The sequence below is a fragment of the Pezoporus flaviventris genome, unplaced genomic scaffold (genome assembly GCF_033815535.1).
Source record: "Pezoporus flaviventris isolate CSIRO_AGI_PZ_B2104156 unplaced genomic scaffold, CSIRO_AGI_Pfla_v1 ptg000078l, whole genome shotgun sequence".
Taxonomy (NCBI): Eukaryota; Metazoa; Chordata; class Aves; order Psittaciformes; family Psittacidae; genus Pezoporus; species Pezoporus flaviventris.
The window spans coordinates 10,234,118-10,261,663 of NW_026892626.1; the positions used below are offsets into that span (position 1 = coordinate 10,234,118).

At 42.7% G+C, this 27,546-nt stretch overlaps 3 protein-coding genes across 8 annotated transcripts in view; all 3 read right to left on the bottom strand.

Annotated features, from left to right (window-relative positions):
- Positions 1 to 1,526: 1,526 nt before the first annotated feature.
- RPS15A (ribosomal protein S15a) lies at positions 1,527 to 6,518 on the bottom strand. The gene is made up of 5 exons (XM_061473415.1): positions 6,361 to 6,518; positions 5,090 to 5,227; positions 4,826 to 4,905; positions 3,102 to 3,187; positions 1,527 to 1,662 (listed from the first exon to the last, which is right to left on the bottom strand). Exons 2-5 carry the CDS (start codon positions 5,220 to 5,222, stop codon positions 1,569 to 1,571), a joined length of 393 nt encoding a protein of 130 aa, XP_061329399.1. The 5' UTR covers positions 5,223 to 5,227; positions 6,361 to 6,518; the 3' UTR covers positions 1,527 to 1,568.
- A 362-nt stretch (positions 6,519 to 6,880) lies between these two features.
- ARL6IP1 (ADP ribosylation factor like GTPase 6 interacting protein 1) lies at positions 6,881 to 13,709 on the bottom strand. 2 transcript variants are annotated; one of them, XM_061474273.1, is made up of 6 exons: positions 13,647 to 13,709; positions 11,433 to 11,566; positions 9,681 to 9,800; positions 8,985 to 9,102; positions 8,232 to 8,316; positions 6,881 to 7,995 (listed from the first exon to the last, which is right to left on the bottom strand). In XM_061474273.1, the coding sequence occupies exons 1-6, from the start codon at positions 13,683 to 13,685 to the stop codon at positions 7,877 to 7,879; spliced, it is 615 nt and encodes a 204-aa protein (XP_061330257.1). In that variant the 5' UTR covers positions 13,686 to 13,709; the 3' UTR covers positions 6,881 to 7,876. The 2 variants fall into 2 exon arrangements, with proteins under 2 accessions (XP_061330257.1, XP_061330256.1); XM_061474272.1 differs by lacking the exon at positions 13,647 to 13,709 and adding an exon at positions 13,425 to 13,561.
- A 4,608-nt stretch (positions 13,710 to 18,317) lies between these two features.
- SMG1 (SMG1 nonsense mediated mRNA decay associated PI3K related kinase) overlaps positions 18,318 to 27,546 on the bottom strand; it is an 86,399-nt gene continuing 77,170 nt past the window's right edge. For all 5 annotated transcript variants that reach the window (XM_061473317.1, XM_061473318.1, XM_061473319.1 and 2 more), the window contains 12 exons: positions 26,458 to 26,608; positions 26,182 to 26,371; positions 25,516 to 25,985; positions 24,374 to 24,511; positions 23,318 to 23,470; positions 22,804 to 22,983; positions 22,360 to 22,587; positions 21,697 to 21,908; positions 21,360 to 21,466; positions 20,494 to 20,673; positions 20,228 to 20,334; positions 18,318 to 19,568 (listed from right to left, as the gene is read on the bottom strand). In XM_061473317.1, the coding sequence (XP_061329301.1) occupies positions 19,491 to 19,568; positions 20,228 to 20,334; positions 20,494 to 20,673; positions 21,360 to 21,466; positions 21,697 to 21,908; positions 22,360 to 22,587; positions 22,804 to 22,983; positions 23,318 to 23,470; positions 24,374 to 24,511; positions 25,516 to 25,985; positions 26,182 to 26,371; positions 26,458 to 26,608 (2,194 nt within the window). In that variant the 3' untranslated portion in view covers positions 18,318 to 19,490. The remainder of the gene's footprint in view (positions 19,569 to 20,227; positions 20,335 to 20,493; positions 20,674 to 21,359; positions 21,467 to 21,696; positions 21,909 to 22,359; positions 22,588 to 22,803; positions 22,984 to 23,317; positions 23,471 to 24,373; positions 24,512 to 25,515; positions 25,986 to 26,181; positions 26,372 to 26,457; positions 26,609 to 27,546) is intronic.

The window sequence follows — 27,546 nt, forward strand, 5'->3', positions numbered from 1 at the left end:
CAGTAATGAGTAAGAGCTCATTTGACAAGAAAAAGGGGTCAAGGCAGACTTCTGACTTTGCAACTACTCTCTGTAATTCAATATACAGATCCGTATATTAAGTAAATTTGTTTCAAATCAAACTGAGAACTGTACTGATCACATTTGAATGTTCTGCTGCCATACGCAATCCACATACTGTGACCTTAAACAGCAGGTGACCAAGTCAAAACAGGTAAAGTATCTCCATTATTCCCCTCATCTTCTCAGTCATGGTGCAAGTCCCTGTTAGAGGATGCTGCCATGCACCCCACAACACAAAGCGTGAGCACTTGCACAGCTCTGCTGCTGGCTCCTTGCTCCTCAGGGAAGAGCCACCGCAGGTGAGACTGTGCTGCTTGTCCACAAAGAGTCAACACCTTCCCCTTTTCTCCCTAACAGACTGCCCTGCAACAGGTTACAGAGTTATGAATACTTACTGCCTGAAGACAGTAAGGCTCTCTGTGTCACCTTCCCAGCACAGCCCCTCTGACTTGAGCAACTATAGGTATCAACAGCCAGGGCATACTGCCAAGAAGGAAAATTGTTTCCAACTCTTTGGATCATGAGAACCACCAATTCAAAAGCTGTTTCACAGCATGCTGAAACAGGCTTGCTACATTTCAATTGGCTCCTTCCCAACAGACTCCAAACAAAGCAAAGCAAGGCAAGGTATTTCCAGCTGCTGTTAAAGGACAATACAATCGCCCAGAAGCTCACTCCCCATTCCACACCATCTGCATGCAGCTCCTCAGCCCCTGTCACCTGCTCTTGTACTGCTTTAAAAGGCATTGATTTTTCTGTATTGAGTACATTACACTCTTATGCATCAGCTTCCTGAAAGAGCAACAACTCATTCAATACTACTCAGTATGTGCAAGCTCACGCATCCTTATTGTCCCACTCCAGAAACTTAAAAACTCCTACAGTGACATCTTCATTCAACATACAAAGCAGCTACACGGCAACTACCCCATTCGAAATGCCTGCTTCAAAGGACTTCCAAAGCAGAAACCCTGAGAAAAAATCCACTTCTCAGGTACTCCTTAGCTGCAAGATGAGGCACAAGTTTGGGATCTGAAATCAAGCTTCAACCATCTTAATTATCCTAAAGTCCTACATCTCATAACCTTTTCAAACGTAACCAGGAAATACCTTCTGGCAAGGCATCTTCTATTATCGCCAACAGGTGAAACTACAGAGTCCCACGTATGTAACTGGAGACACACACACCTAGCACCTGAGAGCCGACCCCACGGCATAATAGCGAGCACATAGCTTAGCACAAGAGCTCCCTGGTGGAGGTCATTCTGCACAGCAATCCCAGAAGTTATAACCATTAGAAGTAGGTTATAGCGTTAAAAGAAATAAAAGTTGTGACCGGGGATGGTGTGGAACCCAAACGTCCTCTGAAGCTGGAACTTGAGCACTACTGAAGAGCTGTCTGTTACAAACACTAGCACAGGTAGCGTCTGAAGTCATTAAAATACCGACTGGAAACACCAGAGTCCATTTGAACAATTTATTAGTATCCTCTTTTTTTACAAGTTTTAGAAAAAGAATCCCAGGATTTTGCCTCCTGTGTGTTTTCGCCTAGCCTCCTCATGGTCCATGATGCCAGCTGAGGTTGTCAGAACAATGTACCTGTGAAGAAAGAACAAATGTTCAGTTGATGGTTCTGTCCTACACTCACGTTGAGCTGACAACACTAACTTCATTTCTGTATGTACAGTCATGTCGTATTCCTGTCTGTAATTTTCATTACAACAGCAACATCTGTTTCTCTAAGAAAGGGCCTAATGGAAGTAAGGTTAGGTTATCAGACAATAACAAACTCCTCTCACAAGTACAACTCTGCAGCGTGTAAGAAACACCTATAGGCTTCTATTCTCCAAATATTTGTGTCTCAGCAAGATGTCTTCTTGCACATTCTCACTGTATTCAGCTCTTGTAGCAGCAACAATTCCAGAGTTTCTAGACAAGATCTAATTCTATTTTACAAAGACATTTTTCTTCAGAGCAGGCAGAGTTGCCACTGTGGCAGACAGCTCCTCAACTCAGAACACTTTGCCTCTCCATGTTCTGAGCATAGATGAGTAGCTGGATCCGGACTGACACGTGAAGCAGCCTTTGCCACTGCTAACGCCGACATCTGGATTACCAGCCTACTTCACCCATATTGCTCCAGGTCCAAGAACCTCTTGTCCCATCACTATAAACATTATTCTGCCTTCCCAGTATTTGACTCAAGTGAATTTTGGGAAAGAAAAATACACTGCACAACAGGAAGATTTTCTATGTTGTGGAGGTTTGTTTAACAGAGGCTCTCGAGTCTCTCATCACCTGGTATCTAATCAATTTATACACAATCAGGAAGTTTAATTTAAACTAGTATGAAACTTACTTCCACTGACCTGGTAACTTACATCACTCCTCTGACCTTCTATATATAGCCATTAATACAATTAAAATCATAGAATCACAGAATGGTTTGGGTTGGAAAGGACCTTAAGATCATCCAATCCCAACCCCCCAGCCATGGGCAGGGACACCTCACACTAAACCATGTCACTCAAGGCTCTGTCCAGCCTGGCCTTGGACACTGCCAGGGATGAAGCATTCACCACTTCTCTGGGCAACCCATTCCAGTGCCTCATCACTCTCACAGTAAAGAACTTTTTCCTTATATCTAAGCTGAACTTCCCCTGTTTAAGTTTAAACCCATTCCCCCTTGTCCTATCACTACAGTTCCTGATAAAGAGTCCCTCTCCAGCACCCTTGTAGGCCCTTTTCAGATACTGGACTGTGTAAGAGAAGTTCCATTTTCCCAGTAAATTATAGAACTGGTGAGACCAGGATTTACCAAAGCCAAGCAAAACCAGGGCCTTGCTTAGTTTTAGTGCCCTTTAAAATGGGTTAAAAAGAGCATTTATATGGAAGACTGATTTTTAGACTGGTATCTACCTCCAGACTGATGAGAGCGGAAAGGTGTCAGGCAGGTCTCATTCATACAGTATTAAAGTGCAAGAAAAAACACCCACATTTTTACATACCACTGGGATTTAACTCTTCTCCATACTCACCCAAACTGACGTGAAGGCAGCAGGTTGTTCTGCCACTTTTCCAAATCCTTCAGCTGAACATCAAATCTGGGACTGATTACACCACACTGTAAAACAGAACTCCATTACAAACTGAAGAACTTTATGAACTGGATTTGCACATTTGTCATTCCCATTCACTGGATAAAGGAATTTAACAACTGCAATTAAAATATTTTTGGCAGCGAAAGATCAGAGTACTAAGAAGCCTGCTCTATTACCCGCAATACACACAGGCACTTCTGCTCAGGTAACTCAAGACTCTCACACAACTACTCAACTGTTACTTCCTTAGCAGCCTTGCCTCTCCTCACAACCTCCTCCTCTTAAGAGTGACTTACGCTTACACTGCTGAAGCTAAACTAATAATGGCTAAACCTGGGAGAGCACAAAAGCATACTACAAATCACTGAGGATTATTAAGCATCCTGTATCATCCATCAGAAATCCTGCGACTGCTCAGGGATATTCTACTTCTAATCAACTGCTACTACTGCCTCCAGTTACCTTGCTGGCTCCAACTATCTTAGTTACTCCCCAAGAACAGAACAGCAGCACACCTTCCTGCACTGAGGGCCATTTTTCTGAACCAAACAACCGCTCCCTTATTGCAGCTTTTGAGAGAAACATTCTATCCAGCCGCACTCCAGAAGATCTGTTATAAAATTAGCCCAAGAGTTCAGGCAACACTATACTCAAATCTGACATACTTTATTTTACAGATACACACAACTAGGAACTTAGGTGGCATCAGAACTCTGCATACTACACTCACGCAATGTTCACCTGCAATTTCATCAGGGAGATAGCCCCCAACATGTCCTGACCAAGTAGTTTTCATAGAACCACAGGCTGGGTTTGGGTCAGAAGGGACCTTAGAGCTCACCCAGTTCCAACCCCCTGTCATGAGCAGGGACACCTTCCACTAGAGCAGGTTGCTCCAAGCCAGTCCAATCTGGCCTTGAACACTGCCAGGGATGGGGCAGCCACAGCTTCTCTGGGCAACCTGTGCCAGTGCCTCACTACCCTCATAGTAAGGAATTTTTACCTAATATCTAATCTTGTTTATTTCTTCCCTGAAGAGCCACCTCTCACTTGAATAGCTTAACTGGAAACCACAATGTACAGCAAGTCAGCACAGAACTAGACAGCTCAGTATTTTGAGACGAAAGCATTAAAAAAAAAAAATCCAAAACACACACAAATACTTCAGATGCCCCAGAACTTAAAAAGCAAACATTTAACACAACATTCAACTTTCCCTCAACTACAAGCAAAGCCCATCTAGTGGCAGGAGAAAGGCTTGAATCCTCAGCACTTACAGGTATCAAACATCAACCGGAAAGCAGCTCAGTTCCTATCTCTTAAAGACAGTCTTCTAGACACCTTAAACATCAAAGACAGTGGAAACTCACTAGGTAGCCAGAAAGCCCTTAAAGAGAGAGAAACACAGCACACTTGCAAGCAGACTTCCCTGAAAATATATCTGACATATTCAGCGTTTAAAAGAAATTTAACTAGTCACCCACACCATTATAAATCCAGAAAAATTAACAAGCATCCGATAACCACTGATAACATCCATATTACTCTCATTTACATGGATCCCATAAATAGAACCTCCCTTTCAGAACCGGAGCACACAAGCAATTAAAATAAATAAAGACATGTTTCTAGAGAACTGAAGTCAGAAAGACAAATCCTACCTTGTTGAGTCTGCCTGTGAGATTGACAACAATCTTCCCAGCTCTGTGGTCATCAATTATCTCAAATTCGCCAATGTAACCTACAGAAGACGAGGAAACAGACAAATCAAACACATAACATTCAGCTACGTTAATACAACTCATTAACTGTGTTGCACAAAACTAGTTCAAGCATCTTGGTTTACTTTTAGCCAAAAAGCCCCTCAACACAACAGCACCCGCAGAAGCCATGACAGGAGCCAGCACCGCACACTCTGCACTTACCATGCTTCATCATCACAGTTAAAAACCGGACAATTACTTTGGAGCACGGCCTAATGAGAACTTGACGTTTCCCACGTTTCTCTGCATTGTTGATGCTTTTGAGAGCATCGGCTAGAACGTTCATGCGCACCATGGTGCCTGCAGGGAAGAGGAGAGGCAGTTATGGACACTGGCCTTCCAGCACAGAAACGCTGAGCTTTCTTGAAAGTCTAATTTTAGACCTAAAAGATCTAACACTGACAGGAAGTTACATTAAACCTTACCAAGCTCTCTTAGGCTAAAAAGCAGATTAAATCACATACTCATGTCTCAAGAGAATCTGCTATTATCATGACAAGTCAGGGAATCTGACACACTTACTTGAACTTAGCTTTATCAGCATGCACACATAAACATTTAAAATCACCATCCAGACAACATTTCATGGGTAGTACACCTTTAACAGGTGATCGTTTGGGACTTTAAAAGCCAGTTATGCAGTATCAGCCCTGTTCTAAAACTAATTCATAGCTGTTATTAAACAGATACTGTTCAGCTTGCTTATCTGCAATAACCCTGCAGGATGCATGCACAACACGGCACTCTTGAGAAGGGAAATCGGGATTCAACTCTAATTCTCGTGATAAAGAGCCCCCAGACTACCACAGACCACGACACGCCTTGGTAGTGTCGGGGTGCCACAGAGCCTGAGCACTGCCACAACTAGCCATGACGGTGCTCCTCAGAGGGGCCACAGGGCCATCCCCGAGATGGCCAAGTCCTGCAGCACACGGAGCTTTTAGCACTGAGCCAAGGACTCCAGACGAGCAGACCTCGTTAACTGCTGCCCAGGGGCCGACTGCAGCCAGACCCCCGCCCCGAGGGCCGCCTCCTCTCCCAGGGCCCAGCACACCGCCCGCTCCCCACGCCCGCCGCTACCTCCTCCCCGGCAGCACGGTCCTCATCCGCCGAAGTCCACAGACTCCACAGTCAAGTTGCCCCGAGCCCTGCCCAGCCGGGCCCGGGCCTGGCTGCCACGCCAGCCCCCGCCCCACTGCTCCCGCCCCGCATCTCCGCGGAGAGCGGAGCCACAGGCAAGAAGGGACTGCCCCCCACCCTCCACTCGGCGGGCTCTAGCGCGAGACAGGGAACGCGCCGGCGGCTCAAAACGGGCGGGCCCTGTCGGGCGCACCCTCGCGGCCCGGACGCTGCGGTCGGAGGCGGCCGCGGTGCTCGGATGGGGCCGGGAGGCGGCGGATAGCGACCGGGACCCAGCGCCATCCCCCACTCACCGGTGCAGCAAGATGGCGGAAAAGGAAGAGGCCGGGCACCCGCGCGGGATTATGGGAGAGCCATGGGCGCGGGGCGCTGCGCGGCGCGAAGCGAGCTGTCGCGAGACTTGGCGTCCCAGTCCGGTGGCGGCTCGCGCCAGGTGCGGTCATCCTCATTGGCCGAGAGCTGCGGATCTCACTTCCGGAGCGACGCCGCGGCCCGGGTTTCTATAGCAACCGGGACGCTCCAGCGGGAGGCGCAGGATTGCGCCGCGCGTTTCTCCCGTTCGGCCCAACGCGCCCACGGCCGCCCCTTTTACCGCTGTCAGTCAGCCACGGGTGACGTTAGAGCCCTCCCCTCTGCAGCAGGAGCGGCCAGCGTACCGCCACAGCCGACAGCGGCTCTGATCTTGGCACAGAGCTATTTTGAACACAAGGTGTGCACAGCGAGTGCGAGTGCTTGCAGCACTAGAACAACACTTCCAGCTCCAGTTCATGAACGAAAGATGTGTTTTTCACGAAGAAAAAGAACAAAGAACTTAAAGAAGTTTCTCTTTAATCTGTATTTGCCTATTGAACAGTTACAATGGACACTGAGGAGAGTTCATTTTAGAACAGTAAACTTTTAAAATATTAACACAGGTTTTAGCAGTTTAAAGAAAAAAGTTCAGTTTTTAAAAAAGGAAGGAGAGGTCATAGAAAAGCACAAACAGTTCAGACAGGCTTATTTACAGAGACAACCCTAGCATATTCAACTGATTTTGTTTACAGACAACAACATTCATAAAACCAAACATGCTACATGGCTCCATGACAACAGCAGGTTTTCAAACAATCAGCTGTTAAGGTAACACACCTTAACTCATTTTCCTACAGTCTCAGTGCAACAAGTTGAACTTTACACTACAGCTAAATGACTGAACTACAGATTTCTATATTCCAGATCCCTGTTCAACACATTAGTCAGGTTATGCAGCCAGAAAAAAAACCCGAACAGGTTCAGTGAGACAATGGGATCACCTTCTTGCACCAATTTTGAGTACACACCCTCAGCTATCATCCTTTTTACTCAGCTAATGGTCCCCCCTTCCACAAGGATCAGTAGTCACAACCTCCCAAGGAAAGTTAGCTTTCAGAACTTTAAGCCTTTCATACTTCCTGTAGCCACACACTAATGATCAGTGAACTGAACACAGCTACAGAAATGCTACCGCACATTACAATTCAGCTGTTAGTCAAATGGGGTGTTTATTTACAGGGCCTCCTAGTTTGGTGAAGACACTGCACAGGCTCCGTACATCAACGGACAGGATCTTTCACACAAGATCAACCACAGGCTGCAGAACCCCAGTCAGCACAGCAAGAGACACAAACCCCCAGCAGTTGCTACAGTGACATTTTCACTTTATCAGGGAGCCAGTAAAAAAACAAAAACAACAAAAGCCAGTGAGCAATACAACTTCTACTGAAACTATACATTAACTCTCAAAACTGTTCCCCAGGAAATCTTTTACAAGACTGAACAGCAGTTATGTCTTCATTCATTTTTCTTTTCCTTGTGCTTGAGAAGTTTGTTAATCTCCCTTTTTGCCATTCCAACATACTTCGTGATGATCCCATGCTGGTTTAGTCCAGGAAAAAGCAACAGGAAACTTACTAGAGAGGAGAGGGGGAAAAAAAGGGAATTACTTAAGTCCTTTAACAAGCTTCTGTCACCTGCGATTCCTTGTGATTCCCTTAAGCCATTGAGCAGAAAAATATAACCCTAAAAAAAATAAATAAAAAGACCCCACACACAAAATCATCACAATCAAAAATTGCTTCTACCCATCTCACACCATTTCAGTTAGCCAGCAAAAAAGTTACTTCTGTTTTGCATGCTGCACACTTACCAATAAGATAGGTCAGGAAGAGATTGTGAACTTGCTGTCCAATCCAGGCAACCACAGCAAGAGAAAAAAGCATGGTCATGAAGTACTAAAAAATGAAAAGGGAACAGTTATCACAGACCTGTTAGGAATTCTCCCCCTTTCCCTTCAGCATTCAGCAACACTTCAACATATAAAACTAACAAAGTTCAACTCTTCCACATGCGATGCTATGCCCAGGCTTGTTAAAACTGACATTACAGAGTCTACAGTTGTACGTTCTCATTATTTTCAGATCATCAGTTTTAAGGTATGGCAGTTCTTTCTGTCCAGACATCCCTTAAGAGTCAGACTATGCCATCCCCACTGACACAACCTCAGCCTCACACAGTACCTGAAGGTGTTTTCAGGACAGTAAACTAAATAGAGTTCATGTACCTAAGCTGACACATCACCAAGATCTGTTGGGTTTCTTTTTTTTTTGATAATTGGTGTACACTGGAATCAAGCTGTGTTTCCAAAAATTCACCTATTCAAAGCAGCACAGTTCAGCTTTATCTTAATATATCAAGGGCATGCACCTAACTGCACAGTACTGCGAGTTTAAAGTCATGTATCTTGCCACTCCAGTTTGAATAAGCTGTGTGACTGGCATTAAGTCATACCAGAACTGCTGGTTCTTGTCAAAATAAAGTGGTATTTCAAATCATGTCCCTTGCCACACTTAAGAAAAACAAAACCTTGAGACAAGAGAGATGAACTCCTGGCACTCAATACCATTTTAGGCTTCTCTTCCTTCAGTGTGAAGAGACGTTTCCACCAGCCAACAATTCGGCGACGAGATTTAACCAAACTGCTGCAGATTTCATGAAATCTTTGCTGCTGTTCTGTAGTCCTTTTGTTAAGAAAAAAAAAACACAAAAAAACCCACCAGAAGTAAGAATTCAAGATCCTACCTGAAATTTAAAAAATCTCCCATGGTATTTTTCCATCAGTAAAAAAGTTACCTGGTGGATATCCCGGCATTTGCTTCACTTAGTTTTATACATGTCTACATTGAGAATTGTAATGCAATTGCCCATATAATTTTTCTGTACACTGACGCTCAAATCAACTCCCCAGGAGCAGCCCCATTCAAACCAATAGATCATTGATTTAAAACTGATACCAGTGTGATACACACCTCACACCAGTCTGTATCACTATGGCTTTTATGTTAGCTCATTATTAGACAAGAACATTTATCCACTAGCCATCTTAAAGCAGATATAGTAAAATTCTAACTTACTTCTAACTCAAAATTTAGTTACACCACATAAGAACGAACAACATTTTACCAGTGTTCTCACTTCACACTTTATAGAGATTGCAGATTTCTTACTACCAGGACTCTACAAAGTATTCATTTGTAAGTCAGACATTCAATTTTATGAAGTTCATAATTTATCTACACTCAAGAAGCTGTTTCCTCACCACTTGTTAGATCCAAAGATTCTAGGTGCAAGAGCAGGAACAAGATAATCAGCCAAACAGAGGAACATAACGAAACAGGAGACGCCTGAAAGAACTGATGGGTCCAAGTAGTAGATCATCCTGCAGAAAGAAGATAACATGACTTCTCAAATCTCAGACTGCTAAATACAAGACGTATTTAGTCACCTCTTCAGACTGGCTCAGGACTGCAAACAGCAGACCTACCCTCTTGCCCGACATAAAAAGAAAATTTGCTTCATCGCTAATAAAAAGATGTTTAAGTATTTCAACACTATTACAGAGAAATATAGATGAAAAGCAGGATTTTTTTTTTTAAGTGTTAGGTAAAAAAATGCTACAATACAACAAGCACAGTATGAAGTTTGATAGAAGTAAAAATTCATCACCATTGTTCTCTCAGAAGCTGACATCTAGTGGACTCAACACTGACTGGGGGATGAGTGAGTGAACATATAAAATAACCAGGTAGAATGAAACCTCTCATCTTGCTGGTTCTTAAGTACGTCACAGAAATCAGATCCACTACGAGCTGTCATTTGCTCTGTCTCACCTGTGAGAGCTAACCAAACCTGTTCTGGACAGGCAGCCATAAATCTCCAATTAGGACAGTGTTGTGCTCTCATGTATTGAGTGTGCATCACTCAAATACAGCAGTATGTATACTGGACAAGAACCAGCTCATCTCACAAGCGTTTCTGAATGCTCAGCTGTGCCCCATGCTACTTATTTGCACTTAACAGAGCTTGCTGAACACTGGAATAATAAAAGAAACAACACAGTCCATTGTAGGGATAGCCTTTCTCTACACTTTGCAGAGTGCTAAATGTGCTGAATGTTCAAGTTTATTTTTGATGAAGTACCAACTCAGAATCTAAATTAGTTCTATTTCCTCAAAGTATTACTGAGCACATGATCTTTCCTGCTATAATCACAGCATTTGTAACATAATAGCCTGAAGTTCATGCAATTTTCAGTTTCATTTGATTTCCATCCTCCTCACCTCCCTTGAAGACCATAAATTTTGATTAGCTAAAAGACTGATTATCCCCTGCCTCACCTGGTTCAGCATTTATTTTTGTAACTCCCCTCTTCTCCTTACTCCAAAGACACACACAACTGGCAAACTGCACAGCTGGCATGGACACTTATTTGTACAAGGCAGGTTGGGGTCAGCCATGTAACGTAAAAGCATGTACAAGTGCCACCAGCAAGCCAGTTCTGTATCTCCAATCCATGGATGGGGAATCCTCCCATATTGTTGACTGAAAATTACCTGCAGTCCTTCCTTTTCCTCCTTTCTCAAAGGACAGGACAGAGAATGTAAAACCTGTGCTTGCCTTATGGAAATAAGTTCTTCATGATGATATTGCTATTGGTTTTGGGAAAAAGCCAAAGGAAGAAACAAGATTTCACTAAGAAGCAGGAATATGAACACACTGAGGAAGGACATACAGCTGAGTGTGGTAAAAACTACAGCAACCTTTGCTGCCAGCTTTCACAGAAAGCACTCCCCTCCCTCTGAGCTGGATGGGATTTGTTTTACTTCCTGGTCTCAATATTTAAGGGTTTGGGTTTTTTTTTCCAACAAAGTTCAGGTTCTGTCTCTGAATACATGTAGAGTAAAAGCCTTCCTATCCAGGCCTTAAAATTCTCTTACTAATTTACTTAGTAGGCTTGCTGCCAGCCATGAAAGTGCAATGGTGTTCTAGACTCCCTTCACAAGCTACTTACAGAAAAGAGAAGGAAACAACACTCATTAGCGCCAGAGGGAACCAGGCTCTCTCCCAGCGAAGAACTTTATCGGTCATCAAAATCACTTCTCCCCATCCTTGCAACTGCTCTTCCAAGCTTGCAGTTTCAGCAGCCTACACAGAAAGAGAAAACTCTATTATTGCTAATCAGAGTATCAAATTAATTCCCACACCCCAAGTAACTTAAAAAAAAAGTCATAATTAAAGACCCAAGTCACAAGCTTTTCTGAATAACTTCATTACCAATAAGGTTGTAAGTTTTACACTAAGTTATGACATCACTGTAGTGATTCTTTAAAATAAGACCATAACAAAATAGCAACATATGTTATTAGACCAAATGATACCTCCTCCCAGATTTTGCCAAGGTGTTTTCCCCCCAGTCTCCCATTTACCGTACTCCCCCCCCCTTAGTAGAAAGTTTTAAAGTCTATATAAAAACCTCTCAAGTTTTCAGTGTCAACATCTGGAAAATTACAACACGAAAACTACTTTAAATGTATGCATTTTCAAAGCAAACTCTACCACATTAAAAGGAAGCTTTCTAGTTGCTACCCAACAGCATTTTTTTTTATTATGTAGAAGACGAATAACTTAACTGTGGATTTTGAGTTTTTATCCAACTGAATGCAAGTGGACTGCACAGAAAGTTTTTCCACAGGTTGCCCAAGACCAGGCAGCCTTTAAACCCCCTTCATAAATTATTCCTTCCCAGACACCTGCAAGGAGGCCCTATCTGCTCTGGCATCAGCTTGCTAAGCAGTTCACCCGAGGTGCTCCACATTTAACATAGCTTAAGTTTCCCCTCAGGGTAAAAAGGTGTATCTCAGAGATTAAAAGACTCAGGTAACCATGAGCAGAACCATCACTGCCCAAGACCTGCACATGTGCTGTGGAGAGCTAGAGCAGGTTTCATTGTCACTTAAGCCAGATGAGAAGCCTGACCCCACTAGGATAACAAGGACATCTGAGTGCAGCTATCATGGTAAAGCAGTTTTCTTGTGTGACACTACTGGAAACTATTTGAAACTTCAGTTGAGGACAAAAGTAGAAAACTATCTGACATGCTGCTGAACACCTTCCAGTTTCTCCTGTCTGGTTCATGTTATTGACACAAACCATCACATGGGGCACAGGGGCTGCATTTCTCCAGAAAACATTTTATAACAAAATTTTTCTTTATTTATTATCTCTGTGCGTCCGTTTTTAACATCACAACTAACAGAAGACTTAATGGAAAACAGGCTGGAATATAACAGCATTATTAACAGCAGTGTCTGTCTGCCTAAAAGGCCACAACTATAAGTTGTTTTCCCACTGGGCCACACAGAGAAAACGAATCAGCTTTTGCCAACACCCCCTTTGCTCCAGGGCCCAGCTACCAAAAAAGTATTTTTTCATTAATCGAACAACATCAAGTCTCCAAGAATATGAACTCAGAGACCCGAAAGGGGCACCCCTTTATGTTTTTTTGACAATACAGCTCTGCACACAGTTTCTGCTTAAACTCGAACCTCCCTTCGACCCTCCCCTGCTCCTGGCAGGTTCCTGGTCATCTGCCAGGCTGCGCGAATCCCTGCTGCAGAGTGCAGCACCCATCAATAACGCCATCAAAAGCTGCCCCCCTCCAACCCTTCAGATGCTTTCACAGCCACTGTCTCATGGTAGCCGTTTACCATAACGGCAGTCAATGTACATTCCTTGTATTTATTTAAGCATTGAAGTATTCAAGCCCACCCTTGATGTACTGAAGCTAATAATCCAACTCCCACCAGTCTCCTGCACCACTGAAGCATTTGTAACGCTGCCAAAGAGTGCTAAAATATAGAAACATGAATATTAAGCGCAAGCCTTGCACATCAGGTAGAGCCAGGTATTACGATGAGCTCCGGCCCGCGCCCAGGCACACGCACCGCGCAGCCTCGTCAACCCCAGCCCCCGCCAGGCCCTAGGGCACAGACCGATCCCTTACGAGAGCTTTGAGAAGCAAACCCGAGGGCCGTGAGGTAACTCCCCTGCGATTCACGAGCTCGGCAGCCGAGGCGGCCATCGGCAGCTGTGGAGCAGGTAGGCCCAGCTCCCCCACCTCCCCCAGCAGGGCCGAGCGGCCGCCAGCCCTTGCCCAGTCCCCGGGAGGCAGGGCACCTTCCCCGCCGCAGCAGGGACGAGTGCTCCCGGCGCCACCCGCCCTCACCAGCTGGTAGACGCTGCTGTTGTTGTCATCATCCGCCATCTTGCCCACCGCACCAACACCCTCACAAACTCAGCCGCGCCCTCCTGCGCCACTCCGCGCGGCAGCCTTTTATAGCCTCCGCGGCTCTTCTCCGCATCCTCATTGGCCTTCTTTAAACACAGCACGGGCCAATCCCAGAGCTCCGGCCGCGCCATTTCGGCAGCCGGTTGGCTGGTGCGATTCAAATAGCGACAGGTGTCCAATCAGCGTGGGGCCTCCGCGCCTCCTCCCCCTCCCTCCGTCGCAATGCGCCTGGAGCGGGCGCTGGGGCCTGGCTGAGGCGGGGCCGGTGTCTGTGGGGAAGCCTGCCCGCCGCCGCGGCCGGGGGAGAGCGCCGGTGAGAGCCGCCTCCCCGCCGGGACATGAGCGAATAATGCTTTCGTGTAAAAACAAACCTGACGTATATAACCCGAACGTGTGATTAGTGGGATGCAAATAAGTAAAAGGTGTGCTGTCTGAAAATACGTTCCCTTTTCTTGACATGCTTTGTAAGTGTACGCGTCCTACCGACGAGAGTGTTTCAAGGCTAACCGACAGCCCCTTATTGCTGAAGTAACAGCACCGGAGGGACTCGCCAACAACCTTTCTTTGACGTAAGGTTCTGCTTAAAACCCTTTTCCTTAAAAACGCCTGGTTTTCCAGCACAGGTATTCATTCCTGCAGTGCACAGCTGAGGCGTCAGCCGCAGACCAGAATCCGGGCACAGGGTTTCAGATGCGCGCACAGGAAAAGGGTGAGGTGACTCCAGAGGAAGGTTCTCCAGCCCCAGCCGCTGCCTGACCTACCCCTGATAGTTAACCTCTGTCCGTAGCTTGCTTGCCTATTTCAGAAGCAGCAGCAGCACAGGGATAGACACAGGAGGAAAGCACCAGGATATAAATGTTTTCTGACTCAGCTTTCTAAATGTTTCAGGCACACGTGTCAGTGAGCTTGATCACAGCCCCAGGATGCCATGCATGCGATTCCCAACTGAGGACAAAGAAAACGCCTTATCGTTTCTGGCACCAAAAGTGCGATACTTTTCCAACCCAGCTCACCAGCTTGATGGAGAGGTAAAAAAGGACTAAGGGTGACACTGTAAAAGCAAAAACATGTCTGTAGTGAGGAGTCTGATCTTTTACAAGACACTCGTTTAGATTTCATAAACAAGACAGCTTACTGAACAGCTTCCAAATTCATTTCCGTGCTCTTCAGAGTAGTTTCATGTACCATGTTGTACTTAAAAATGGTGGAGGCCACCCTCTAAACCTGTAAGTTTACCACAGCAAGGCTGAAAAAAAGCTAATTTCATAAGAAAGCAATGCCAGCAATAATTCCAATTAGACTTAAGAAAGCATGGACATAGAAGCATGATGCACTGCTATTTCTAGGGGTATCCGCAGTGTCCTGCAGAAGCCACTTCTCTGGCTATTCAATGCGATCAGCCAGCTCTTGGCTTCATCTATTTGTGTGACTGACCACAAACCCAGAAGCACTTACCCATGAGAACAGCAGGTATTTCCATCACCCCCAGCCATGGTCAGATTCATGATCTTCCAGCCAGTCTTCCAAATGCCAACTCCCTGACCAGCCTACCATTAAAGCTTCTGCTACCCTAGAGGGTCCACAGAGGTGCGGTCCGCTCATGGTAAGTGTTCCTCCATAACCTGGAGGGGCAGAGGGAAGAGCGAGCACTGCAGGATGCCCTCTCCTCCCAGAAATATCAGTGGAGACAGATGCTTGCATTGCAGAGAACAGGACAGCGCAGGCTCCTTCCTTGCTAAGCAGTCAGGCTGTTTGCAGCACAATGTGAAGGGAATAAATGCTGTGTGTGCACACATATGCATGTTTATAAATTTGGTTGTTAAAATCAGAGCCCTAATGTGGAGGGCAGAGAATGGTAATCACAGGACTCAAGAGTGTGGAAAAACCTATTCATCACCTCCCATACATTACCTCAGCTGCGAAATCTAATTGTTTTCTGTATGTTTTAATGTATGACACAGGTCATGCTAGTGTGATGCATTCTTCCTTTGCTGAGATTTTCACTTAGCAGATGCACAGAAACACAAATGCCCAAGCAAACTTCAAAGAACCTCTAAAAGGAGCAGTTTAATTGCTGTGTGCAGTTAGAAACACAGATTTCACATTAAACCTCCACCCATTCATCACACCTAATATAACAAATGCATGGCAAACTTTCTTATGCCATTCACAAAACATTAGTCTGATGAATGGCAAAATTGTTCTAATCAGTTATGTATTTAAGTACATACAACAGTAGTTTTATGCAATATAGAATCATAGAATCATAGAATAGTTAGGGTTGGAAAGGACCTTAAGATCATCTAGTTCCAAACCCCCTGCCATGGGCAGGGACACCTCACACTAAACCATGTCACACAAGGCCTCGTCCAACCTGGTCTTGAACACTGCCAGGGATGGAGCATTCACAACCTCCCTGGGCAACCTATTCCAGTGCCTCACCACCCTAACAGGAAAGAATTTCCTCCTTATATCCAATCTAAACTTCCCCTGTTTAAGTTTTAACCCGTTACCCCTTGTCCTATCACTACAGTCCCTAATGAAGAGTCCCTCCCGATCATCCCTATAGGCCCCCTTCAGATACTGGAAGGCTGCTATGAGGTCTCCAAGCAGCCTTTTTTACTTCAGGCTGAACAGCCCCAACTCCCTCAGCCTGTCTTCATAGGGGAGGTGCTCCAGTCCCCTGATCATCCTCATGGCCCTCCTCTGGACTTGTTCCAACAGTTCCATGCCCTTTTTATGTTGAGGACACCAGAACTGCACACAATACTCCAGGTGAAGTCTCACAAGAGCAGAGTAAAGGGGCAGGATCACCTCCTTTGACCTGCTGGTCACGCTCCTTTTGATGCAGCCCAGGATACGGTTGGCTTTCTGGGCTGCGAGCACACACTGAAGCCTGCTCATGTTCATTTTCTCATTGACCAACACCCCCAAGTCCTTCTCCAACAGGGCTGCTCTGAATCTCTTCTCTGCCCAACCTGTAGCTGTGCCTGGGGTTGCTCCGACCCGGGTGTAGGACCTTGCACTTGGCATGGTTAAACTTCATCAGGTTGGCATTAGCCCACCTCACAAGCGTGTCAAGGTCCCTCTGGATGGCATTCCTTCCCTCCAGTGTATCAACGGAACCACACAGCTTGGTGTCATCGGCAAACTTGCTGAGGGCGCACTCAGTTTGGGCTTTATTTTGTATTTGTTTATGCTAGGTACTTCATTCTCCCCCATGATTTTCACAACCACAGTAGTTTTGCATACAAGGAAATGATGGATACATATTCTTTTTTTTAAAACTTTATTAAATTACGCAGTAAGAACCCATCTCCACACAAGTGTTTCATTTCTGGATAGCAGAGGTATAATACATGAGCCACAGGTGAGTGCATTACCCCTCCTTTCCCCCCAGCTTCCAAGACATAAAACAGCATGTAGAATACACTCTTGTCTATGGTGCTCCAAACAGATTGCTTGTAAGGTTATTTTTAACTGGAGAAAAGTAAAAAGGACTGACAGTGTCAAGTGTCCTGTCCTGCATACGAATGTTCTTCAATGCGACATGCAAACACCTTCTTTCTCGCAGCACGTGGATGGCAGAGGGTTCAGGAAGCAATGGCAGTGGAATGCATTTGCATGGGTATCGTCAGATATGAAGCCTGTGACTTCCATAGAGTTAATCAGGCAATCAGAATGCAAAAAAGGCCATGTGTCTGCTGGAAATCCTCACGCTTCAAAGTGCATGTCCACAAAAAATTGGCAACAGAGGAGAAAGTGAATTCTAAGACCTACTGAGGAGGCAGAGCAGTCAGCATAGTGCAAATACTGAAAATAATACAAGTTTGGCTATTATTTCTGCCTGGTGTTACTCTATGTCATCCTGAAATTACTAGCCAAGCTTTCTACTCGGATGAACTGATTCAGTTAAATGAATTTTAAGTCAGTAGCAGGCTTGGCTCAAATCCTTTAATACTTGTATTTTGATTGAAAAAATGCTGTATTTAAAGTGTGTTTTACTCTGAAAAGTGACTAAAATGGCATAAAGAATCTTCCCATGCCTTTTGTTTTTCAGCAACTGTGCATAATGAACTCCCCAAGTTTACAAATGAGAAACATTTTATACGTAGCTACGCAAAGTTACCTGGGTTGAGAACACCAGTGTGCGCTTCTGCTTTAGCTATCAGCACCTTTAAGTTTCTGCGGCTGTTACTGAGTTGGGGTAGGTTGGTTTGCTCTAAGAAAAGGAAGCTGTCTTCTCCTACACGTCCCACTTGAAAACAACTGGCAGACAAGCAGGGCATTGATCTAAGTAAGGAGATGCCATTTTTAGAGAGACTTTTCTGACCATAATCACACTTTGAGTGCAGAATTGATTGAAATACCCAACCAAGCAGAAAACTGGTGGAAGATTCACTGTGGATGCATTAATGAACAACCATCTACAGAAGTAATATGGCAAAGGAAATTTACTTTGCAGATATCTTTACAGATCTAGTTGAACAAAAATTGGAGAGTCCTTCATTTCTTGGATTATACATATACCCCTGGGAACTGAAGCGTAATTTACAAGTGTGAACTAAAAGTATTAGGAAAGTGAAGTAAAAAGCATATCACTCTACCTCCACCAGAACATCACTTTATTGTTTATCTGTCATCAACAATGTAAAACTCTACTAGATACTCTATCCTGGTTTTTAAAAAGGTAAAGATTACATTGGATTAGCTACGTTGTACGAAAGAAACTACAGCAATCACAGTAGAATGAGATTGAAGGGACAATTTGAATTACAAAAAAAGTGTACACTGCAAGCAGAGGGAAGTGCACATTAAATCAAATGCCTGTAGGATTCATTACTTTTAAATGCACAGCAACAATTTGGAGAAACTGTACATAATAGAATAACAGAGATGACTTTAAAATAACCAAAATTACACTTTGCATTTGACCATCCAACTCATAAGGAATCACTGATGTTCCGTATTTTCAGTGCTTTTGGAAAATTTGTTTACCGAATGAAATTTAAGTTGGTAAATTTGACTAAACTGTGAAGTAGAAGGATTGAAATGAAAAGTATATTGGAAGTACGCCTAACCTACAAGAATAAGCCAAGAGGGGTATATGCAAGAGGCTGGGAGGGAGGAAAGAAAGGAAAGAGGAAAGGGAGAAGAGAACAAAGGCTTTTTCTTCTATCTCAGAAGTTCTTCCAATGCGGCAAATATCTGATGTACAGCTCTTCGCTTTCAGTCCATTTCTGAAGTGTACATTTTGTAGCCTTTTCCCGTACTAACTGGTCAACTCAACCAGCACTGTTGCCACGCAACAAGAGTAACAAGAATCTGAATGCATCAAATCTTCCCTTGCTGTGATTTCTTCATGGCCCCATTTTTTCTGTTTTTCTTTGACCAGGGTTCGGTGTTTCCTGAAGTGTTCACAGGGTCAGGTGGAATTGAGTTCCAAATCACTCTGCGGTTTGTAGCATCCCGATTTCTTTCTGCAGCTAACCCCCAGACACGTTTGCAGTTCTTCCATGGCAGAAAGACAAACCGTGTTGCTCAAGCGGTGAGCTTTCACCCTTGACTGTGGGGGTTGCAGACCATTGTGTTTAGCGTATCCCTGAGTGCAGCTATCCTGCAGGATTCACTTCCCAGTGCACCGAGATTTCCTAGGTTTCCTCAGATTAAGCCCCAGTATGCATCACCACCGACTGTGGTGCGGCTATGGATGCCTGAGGCCGAGTTGATTCTGGTGGGTGTCTGACCTCGCTGAACCAGACTGATCTGCTTTCTCCCTACTCATACCCAGGCAGTCCAACCTTCATACAGCTGAGCCAAGTTATCTAGATTAGTTGCTTCCTTAATCACAAAGTCAACCTATTAAAAAGGTCAAACAAGTAATTAAAAATAAGCCAGATTTTTTAAAGTGTTTCAGCAATCTTAAAATTTGAGTCACCTGCAAATACAGAATTTCAGTGAGAAGAGATCTATAATAACTGTAAATCTTGCATAACTCTGTGTAGTCCACATAAGAAATAGGAATTTATACTGCAGGGGCAGACCAAGATCAAACATCTCATTCACAGCCCCTATCTTGAAGACAGTCACAATGTTCTCAAATTCACATAGGCATCTGGGTCCCCTGACTCAGCCTCCCAGAGTCACAAGTGTGGCTGTGTTACACCAGAAAACACAGACAAGTTCTGTCTTTTAGACAGCGGTACAGATCTCATGTTCTGCCTGGATATCAACAGCTGTGTAACATTTGTTAGCTTACTGATATACAAAAGGCAATTTTATTCAATTCTTAAGTTTATCAAATGCTTTTGTTTTCTGTATCATAGATTTATATAAATAAAAGAAGGCAGCAGCATACCTTGATTTGCATTGGAATATAAATCACATACCTTGGAAGGGATGCCCCGTTCACAGTAGGATTTTAATCTGCATACTTCAGCATCCACACACATGCGCTTGCTTTCTACCAAATATTTAAAGTGAGGACCAGTATTGGAACTTCACTATTTTGAACTCACCTGTTCAGCAACAGACATTCTCCTGTTGGGATCCACATCTCGGCCCTCTAACTTGGCTTTGACCCGCTTCCACACGCTAACTGCATATGAATTCCTTTCCTGCACGGCTGAAGGTACAAAATAAAATCTATTCAATTTTACATTCCTGCACAGAAGCCCACTGAGGTGTTTGGGGATTTTCTTGCTGTTGTCAGTGATGGGTTTTTTAGTTAAAGCTTTGATTTTTTTTTTTAATTTGTTTGGGTTTTTTTTAGCCCTATATTTACCTTTTCCTGTTTTAGGGTCCCTGGCTGTCTTTTTGGGACTACAGGCAGCACTTCTGCCAGTTCCTGGGACTGTGCTCGGAGGAGTATCTGCTGACGTGGCAAGATTTTTCTGAATTAGCTTTCTTGCATTCTGCGACATCACCTCTGGCTGAGTTTTCTGCCCTGTGTTGCTACGTACAGCTGTAAAGGAGTTATTCAAGAATATATTATAGATGCAAGAAAAAAGCACAAATAAAAGCGTATCAAATGCAGCTATCAGTACTTGTGTACAAATGCATTTTAAACTCTGCACCAGTTCTCCTCTCTTCAATCTTCCTGTTTTCTGATTTCCTTCACTTAATAGACTAGACATTTTGTTCCACTGCAAAACATTTAATTCTATCATTTTGTATGGCACTTAGAAAATGCAATTCTTGTTCCTGACAGAAATCAGGGACCTGTGCTTAGCCCAAATATGGACAGTGGAATAATCCTTAAATAGAAAAAAAAAACCATGCTCATGAGAAAATTTGTGGTTTTAACTGTAAAGTCATGAACATTTTGCTTGAATGACCTTGTAGGATTTCTGGATTGATTTCAAGGTCACCATACATTTTAGTACTGATTTCAACACAAATCACCATTCAGTTGATATATACGCGACAATGTGTTCCATGTGTTCCGGGCTTTGTGGAGTGCATCCAGATCTCAAAAGGCTATTCAAAGGCTAGGATAATCACTCATTCACTATTGTATGGTCAATAGCTTTAATTTTATAGGCTTTTATAATCTTATAGAGATTGTCTGTATTTCAAGATTTACAAGTTATGACCCCCTCTCTATATACATTCCTGGTATTTGAATGTTTGTACTTTTTCAAGTATTACCTGCAGCAAAGGTTGGCTGATATGTAGCAGCTGATGTTGGGCTTGAGCATTCATTTGATGTATCCGTGACTAAGGGTGATGCAAACCCCACCAGATTATTGTAGACACTAGGAAACAATGGAGTTGATGAATAATCATGCAACTACTTGCCTTACTGAAAACTCAAAAAGACAGTTAAGTCAAATTCTGCAAAAAGATTCCTGCATTCTAAGACTCGGAACGAATGCTAAGACAGGGAGGGTACCCAAGTAGGTACCCTGTGCTGTCTGTGTTTCTGCCACGTATAGGTAGACAGACAAGCAACATGCCTTTTCGCAGGAGAAGGTGACTTTCTTACCTTTGGCTCTGTGTTTTTAGTTCTTTCAAGGTGGGAGTTATTTCCTGCAGCATTTCAGCATGTTCCTGACTGCGGACTTGACCCATAACCTGAACTAATGTAAACAAAACTGTCTGAATATTATCTTGCCACGATTTATATTCGCCCAAGAACTGCCTAACACTATTCTCATAGGGAACATCTTCACCATCTGCCAAAGCTGCTTCTTCATCCTGTAACAAAGACATGCAAAAAAGGTTAACTATTCATTCTATTTTGGCTAAGAGAATAAAGCTGAGCATTTCGTAACTTTTGCAGCCCCTCTGTCATTTGACTACAAAGAACCATAATTTTCAGTGGCTACACTTCAAGGAATTTGTAAAAAATCTGTAAAAGATCAAATGTTTTGCTGATTAAAACCCAAGAGGATTTGTAAACACAAAAGAAAATGTTTCAGCTCCTGAATGAGAGGAAAGGTTTAATTCAGCCAAAGCCTGATCATCCTAACTCTAGAAATAAAGCTTTATAAATTCTTAGAGGTGAAATGAATTTTCTGTCTTGAAGTCCATAAGCATAAACACATTTCACTGTTTCTAGATACTTTAAAAAGTACACCATTAAAGTGTTGTTTTTCCTTGAACTATAGAGGTTTGAGGAATAACTTTAACGAAGTTTTAGGCATACCTTTGCCATAGCTTTCAGTAGATGTTTGACATCTCCAAGTTGTCTGTTATGACCTGTGAGCACAGTTTTAATACTATCCACCAGATTCTGAATTGTTTCACAAACTGTTTCTATTTGCTGTTCTCTTTCTGTTTGTACTGTCCTCTGTGTAGATATTTCCTGGGTCAACTGCTTGTGAGCCGAGTGAAGCCATTCAGAGCTGCCAATAGGATGTTCAAGACCAGTGCCCTAAAAATAGCAGAAACACCTTTGTATCTGTATCCAAAGATAAAATTCAATTACTGTCTGAATGCTACTGCCAAGTGTTTAGCAGCTGATGGAATAAACTCTGTAATGCACAACCATTAGGAGGGATACATAACATTTAGAATGAAAGTCAAAATTGGGAACTCGTGATTATAATGATTTTGTAATGTTATATACTTTGCTTTGACCTTTACTTACCACTCTCTGAAGTAGTCGAAGTTCTAGTTCAGAGACTGAACTGTTGAACTGCGACGCAAAAGAACACATCTGTTGACAACGTTTGAGAAGTTCAAATAATGCAGCATCAAGATTTAAGGCTTCTGCTGTTCTAGTACGTAAACTTTCAAAATGAATGATATTACTGCAGAGGAAAGTGACCTGAAAATGAAAGCAAGCGAGAAAAATTATTCCATTTAACCTGTCTATTACACAAATTGCATTTGTTCCATGCCCTTAGAAGGGACAATTTTAAACACAACAGTAAAGCTACTCTGTTACAGTAGCAGTATCATTTCAGGGTCATCCAACCCTGCAGCAATCCCCCCCGAGGTTATTCATCATGGTTTTCAAGTGAAATTCCCAGAAGTATCTGGTTATTTACATCTGCTCTTTAGATGCTGAGGAGGAAGAATGTCTTCTACATAAATCTCAAGTAGGAAATATAGAGTAAACACACTTTCAAAGTCAATAGTAGCATACTGCTGTACACTACCTGGCTTGCTCTTTGACTTTCTTTCAGTACAAGGTTTCTTCTTTCTGCTATAGTGGCATCAAAATCTTGCAAGACTGGTGCCAGTGCAGGATTAGCACCTCCTGCCCATTTTAAACGCTGCTCAATACTTGCTTCAAGTGCTGCTAGTTTCTCCTATGTTGGTGACCAAAACACATACACAGATATAGATAATCCATACAGATATACATAATCTTAAGCCTAACTGCCTAACTTTAAAAAAAATTATGCATGTATCACATGCAGGCACGCTCTTACACCCATATATAGAAAAGAATGTGACATTCATGACTGACAAATGTTATCTTATACTCTTTAAAGGTTTATTTTCAGCACACATCACAACTGGATTTGATTGTTATGGAAATAAAGTCACCCTTCTAGCTTCTAACACATCAGAACACCCCCTCCCCACCAAACCAAAAGCAGGTTGAAAGTAATCACAATTCTAGACTAAAAATTATATAAAATCATATGAGTCCTGAATTATTTTATAAATAATTTTCAAAAAACTATTACAAACAGTAACTTCACAACAAAAAGGAAATAAAAACTCAAGAAGCTAAGCATTATTTAAACAATTAAACATACTATATTACTGATACTCAAAAGCCTAAAAAGCTGAGCCAAGCCACAGCACACAGAAACCTTAACACACAAAATAACTGATTTGCCTGGATCTACAAAGGGAGCTGCTAACACTTAGTAAGATAATAATGATGATCTAGGTCAGACACACTTAAAGAATAGGAGCATGATCAGCCTTCAGAAGGAAAAGTACTTTCACATACTCATATTTTCACTTGTGAAACAAACTGAGTGATATTCCAGAAAGGGTATTTTGTATGAGACGGCAAAAATCAAGCAATGTACCAGTATACATCAGACAGGCTTTAAAGAGATCAGTGAAAATACCACTAAGTTTGTGCTTCGATAGCAGGAGAGAAAACACAATCCAGAGGTGGGAGATAATTTTGCCATTTGCGTTAAGTCACATTCCAATACACTGCTGAACAAACCTCCCAAAGGTAATAGTACCTGGACTGTTGCAATTGAAGCTTCAATCTGACTGAGCGTGTGAAGTTTCTTTTTCATGCTGGCTAAAATTGCAGAACGAGGTGGAGGAGTAACAGAAATAGCTTGTGGGCGACTGATGAGGAGATCTTCGTGCTGCCACTTTAAAGAAATAATGGGAACACCTGATCAGCCATATTTCTCAGCACAAAATACTTTGCTTCACAAATAGTAATTGTAGTACTCTGGCATACTCGATTAGTAAGGGCATTTTAAAAGGGCTAAATGTGAAATAATACCAGCATGCTTAAAAGTCCTAAATCGTTAGTGTTAAATTACATAAGTAGCTGTAAACTATGTTTTGCTGGCTTGGGTATTTATATCATTAATCAGTCATTAACTTACTAGGAGTGATTTACACACATTTCCCTGATCTAAAGAAAAAACCCATCAATAGTCAGAAACAATTCCTCTGTGATGCACTAAAACAAACACAATTTTGCTTACCAATCTGTTAACTGGTTCATTAACTGACATGGAGAAAGCCTTTCCCTTAACCTTCTAATCACTACAAATGAAGATCAATGATACTATAATACAACTAGATACCAGCATAGAGCTCAAGTTGCACAATGGCATTTATTTAAAGCCTCAGAGGAACATTTTTAGAATGGATACAAGTACTATTTATATTTTGCCATGAGGCAAACAGTGGAGCAAGACGACATTTACTGCATTAAAACTTAGGAGGAAAGGTGCAACACAACGTTCAGCAATGCATAACCTCTGTTTTAAGCAATCTCCTCAGTCATAGTCTGTTTGAAAAAAGGAGGGAGAATGGGGGAACACTGCTAGCAAGAAAGCCAGTGAATGACTTATTTTCTAGTAAATGACTTAATACCTGCAATTTTTTCATGGACTCCAAATGTACACCTTTCCACACTTGAATCTTATACAGCAGCTAGCCTTCAAAAGAAGCTAAGCTGTAACACCTCTTTTCCTTATACATTGACAGAGTAATTTAAAACCAAAATACTTCAAGTCCATTAAAATATTCTACAGCTCATCCAACAAAATAAAGGAGCTCTACTTACCCACAGTAATTAAAGCTCACTTTCCACAGACACAGTTTGGAGAGAGATGTGTTTTGTGCATTGTGGCCTTACCTGGAACATGGCAATATGCAACTGTACTCTCTGAAGACTGGTCTTGCAAGATGAAATACTGGTTTCAAGTCTGCGCACTAGATCATGCTTCTTCCACGCTGTATCATATGAACTAGCTAATACTGTTGCCCTGTTCATGACCAGCTGCGAGAACTTGCCAATTTGGATATTGTGCTCCACAGCTTTCTTGCACAGGTCATCCACAGAAACTTTGCTTTCTGCTCCAAAGTCTTTAGCTTCTACCTGAGCAATGATATCAACACCCAAAGCGCTGATGAAGCTGCACAAAGTAAGTCCCAAAGCTTGATTTGGAAGTCCAATTAAAAGCTGTCTCACAAAGTCAGCTGTAAAAGCCTTGATTGGTTTGGCCATTTGGTCTTCACTAAAACAAGAGTTTCTGTAAAGGGCTTTCACATTGACAATCTGAACAGGTCCATTTACTGCATTCTGCTCTTCCAGTGAACTGATACCTTTTAAAGGAAATATATTTTTGTTATAAACATAGCAAGATTAGAGGAACTAATTTTAAATTTCTGCATGCTTGCCATATATGAAAGGTAAGTTACAGCAGAAGTGACCATTTTACATTCTTCTCAAAAGGCACTATTCTATCACTCTATGAGAAGTGGACAAAGTGATACTGAATATTTGGTAACATTTCTTTACCTGACAATGTTTTAGAGAAGGTACCACAGAGTCTGAAGAATTCTTTAATTGTCTGCAGTCTCTTCAGAAAGAAGATTTCCTCTAGAACTTGCCGATTATTGTCATCATCAAAGAAGTTAACTTGGGTGCTGCGGGCTTCCCTGATGATGTCAATCTTACGCCAAGCAACAGGTATTTCCATCTTGTTTAGCTGAGAAATGTAAAGGAAATATAGTTTGTTTTTGTAAAGCTTTCATATTCCTGACTCAAAGTACTCTGTAAAGAACAAATCCATACCTTTTCAATCAATAAACCAAATGCAGTTTCCACTTGAGCAAACATTCCATCAAAGGCTACCAGAAGCATCTGCCCAGCTGACATTTTGGGAGTTTCATCCACTGAACCATTTCTTGGCTGAATCAGTTCACCATACTGAGCATGAAGTACTCTTAAAAGAGAAAATTTACATGGTTTTGGTTAGTCTACAGGAAATAAATAGGATTTTCTTAAACTGATTTGATTCCCACAGCCAGAGCAGATTTGAATGAAGATGCACCTGAACAAGGTGAAATCTCTGCATGTTCTTCTTACACCTCTTCCTCTACTTACCATAAATCTTAATGCTGGTTTCATAAGAACAGCTAAAGATATCATATAAGACAGGACTGTATTAAAGGACCAGCTACAAAGCTAACTTAAAATGCAGGTAGAGGATACAAACTACATTTCCTATGAGCATGTTAAAGTTATGAACAATAAGTGATGTAAATATCTTCCCTTCATGAAAATTAAGTCCTGGTTTTAAAACGTAACACATGTAAATGTCTGAATGCACCATGGGGTAAAAAGGTGGAGGATGAGGTCTCGGTTACAGTCGAGACTGTTTAACAGCTTACTGCTCCTCAAAGGTGGTCTTACCCTCTCCCTCCCTTACATCACTTTTGACCCTTAACTAACAGGTTGAGCAGGCTTGCCCGTAGGTAAACCACGAAGACAATTAACCCAAGAGAAAAAAGCAAATGATTTTCAACTGGTATAGCAGCCTTCCTTGCAGCACTGATGAAGCCACCATAACTGGCACAAGGGAAGCATCAAGATCACTTCTACGTAGCAGGAAGCTTTTGAATTGGCTCAGCTGTCTGCCAAGAACTTCCATCCATACAAAGGTACTGCCCCACATTACAAGATGCACAAGTCTTTTTGTTTGGCTGGGATTTTGTTTATTTGTTTTGTTTTTCTTAATGAAGTCACCAATTCATCATGCAAAAGCTGCTCATCAAACATCTTGATGGAGAAGTTCCATAGTTATAAGCTCTCCCTTTCCCAGGTTCCTCCCACAAACTAATGGACCAGTTTCTATTTTTAGCATCCCTTAACCTCAAGCAT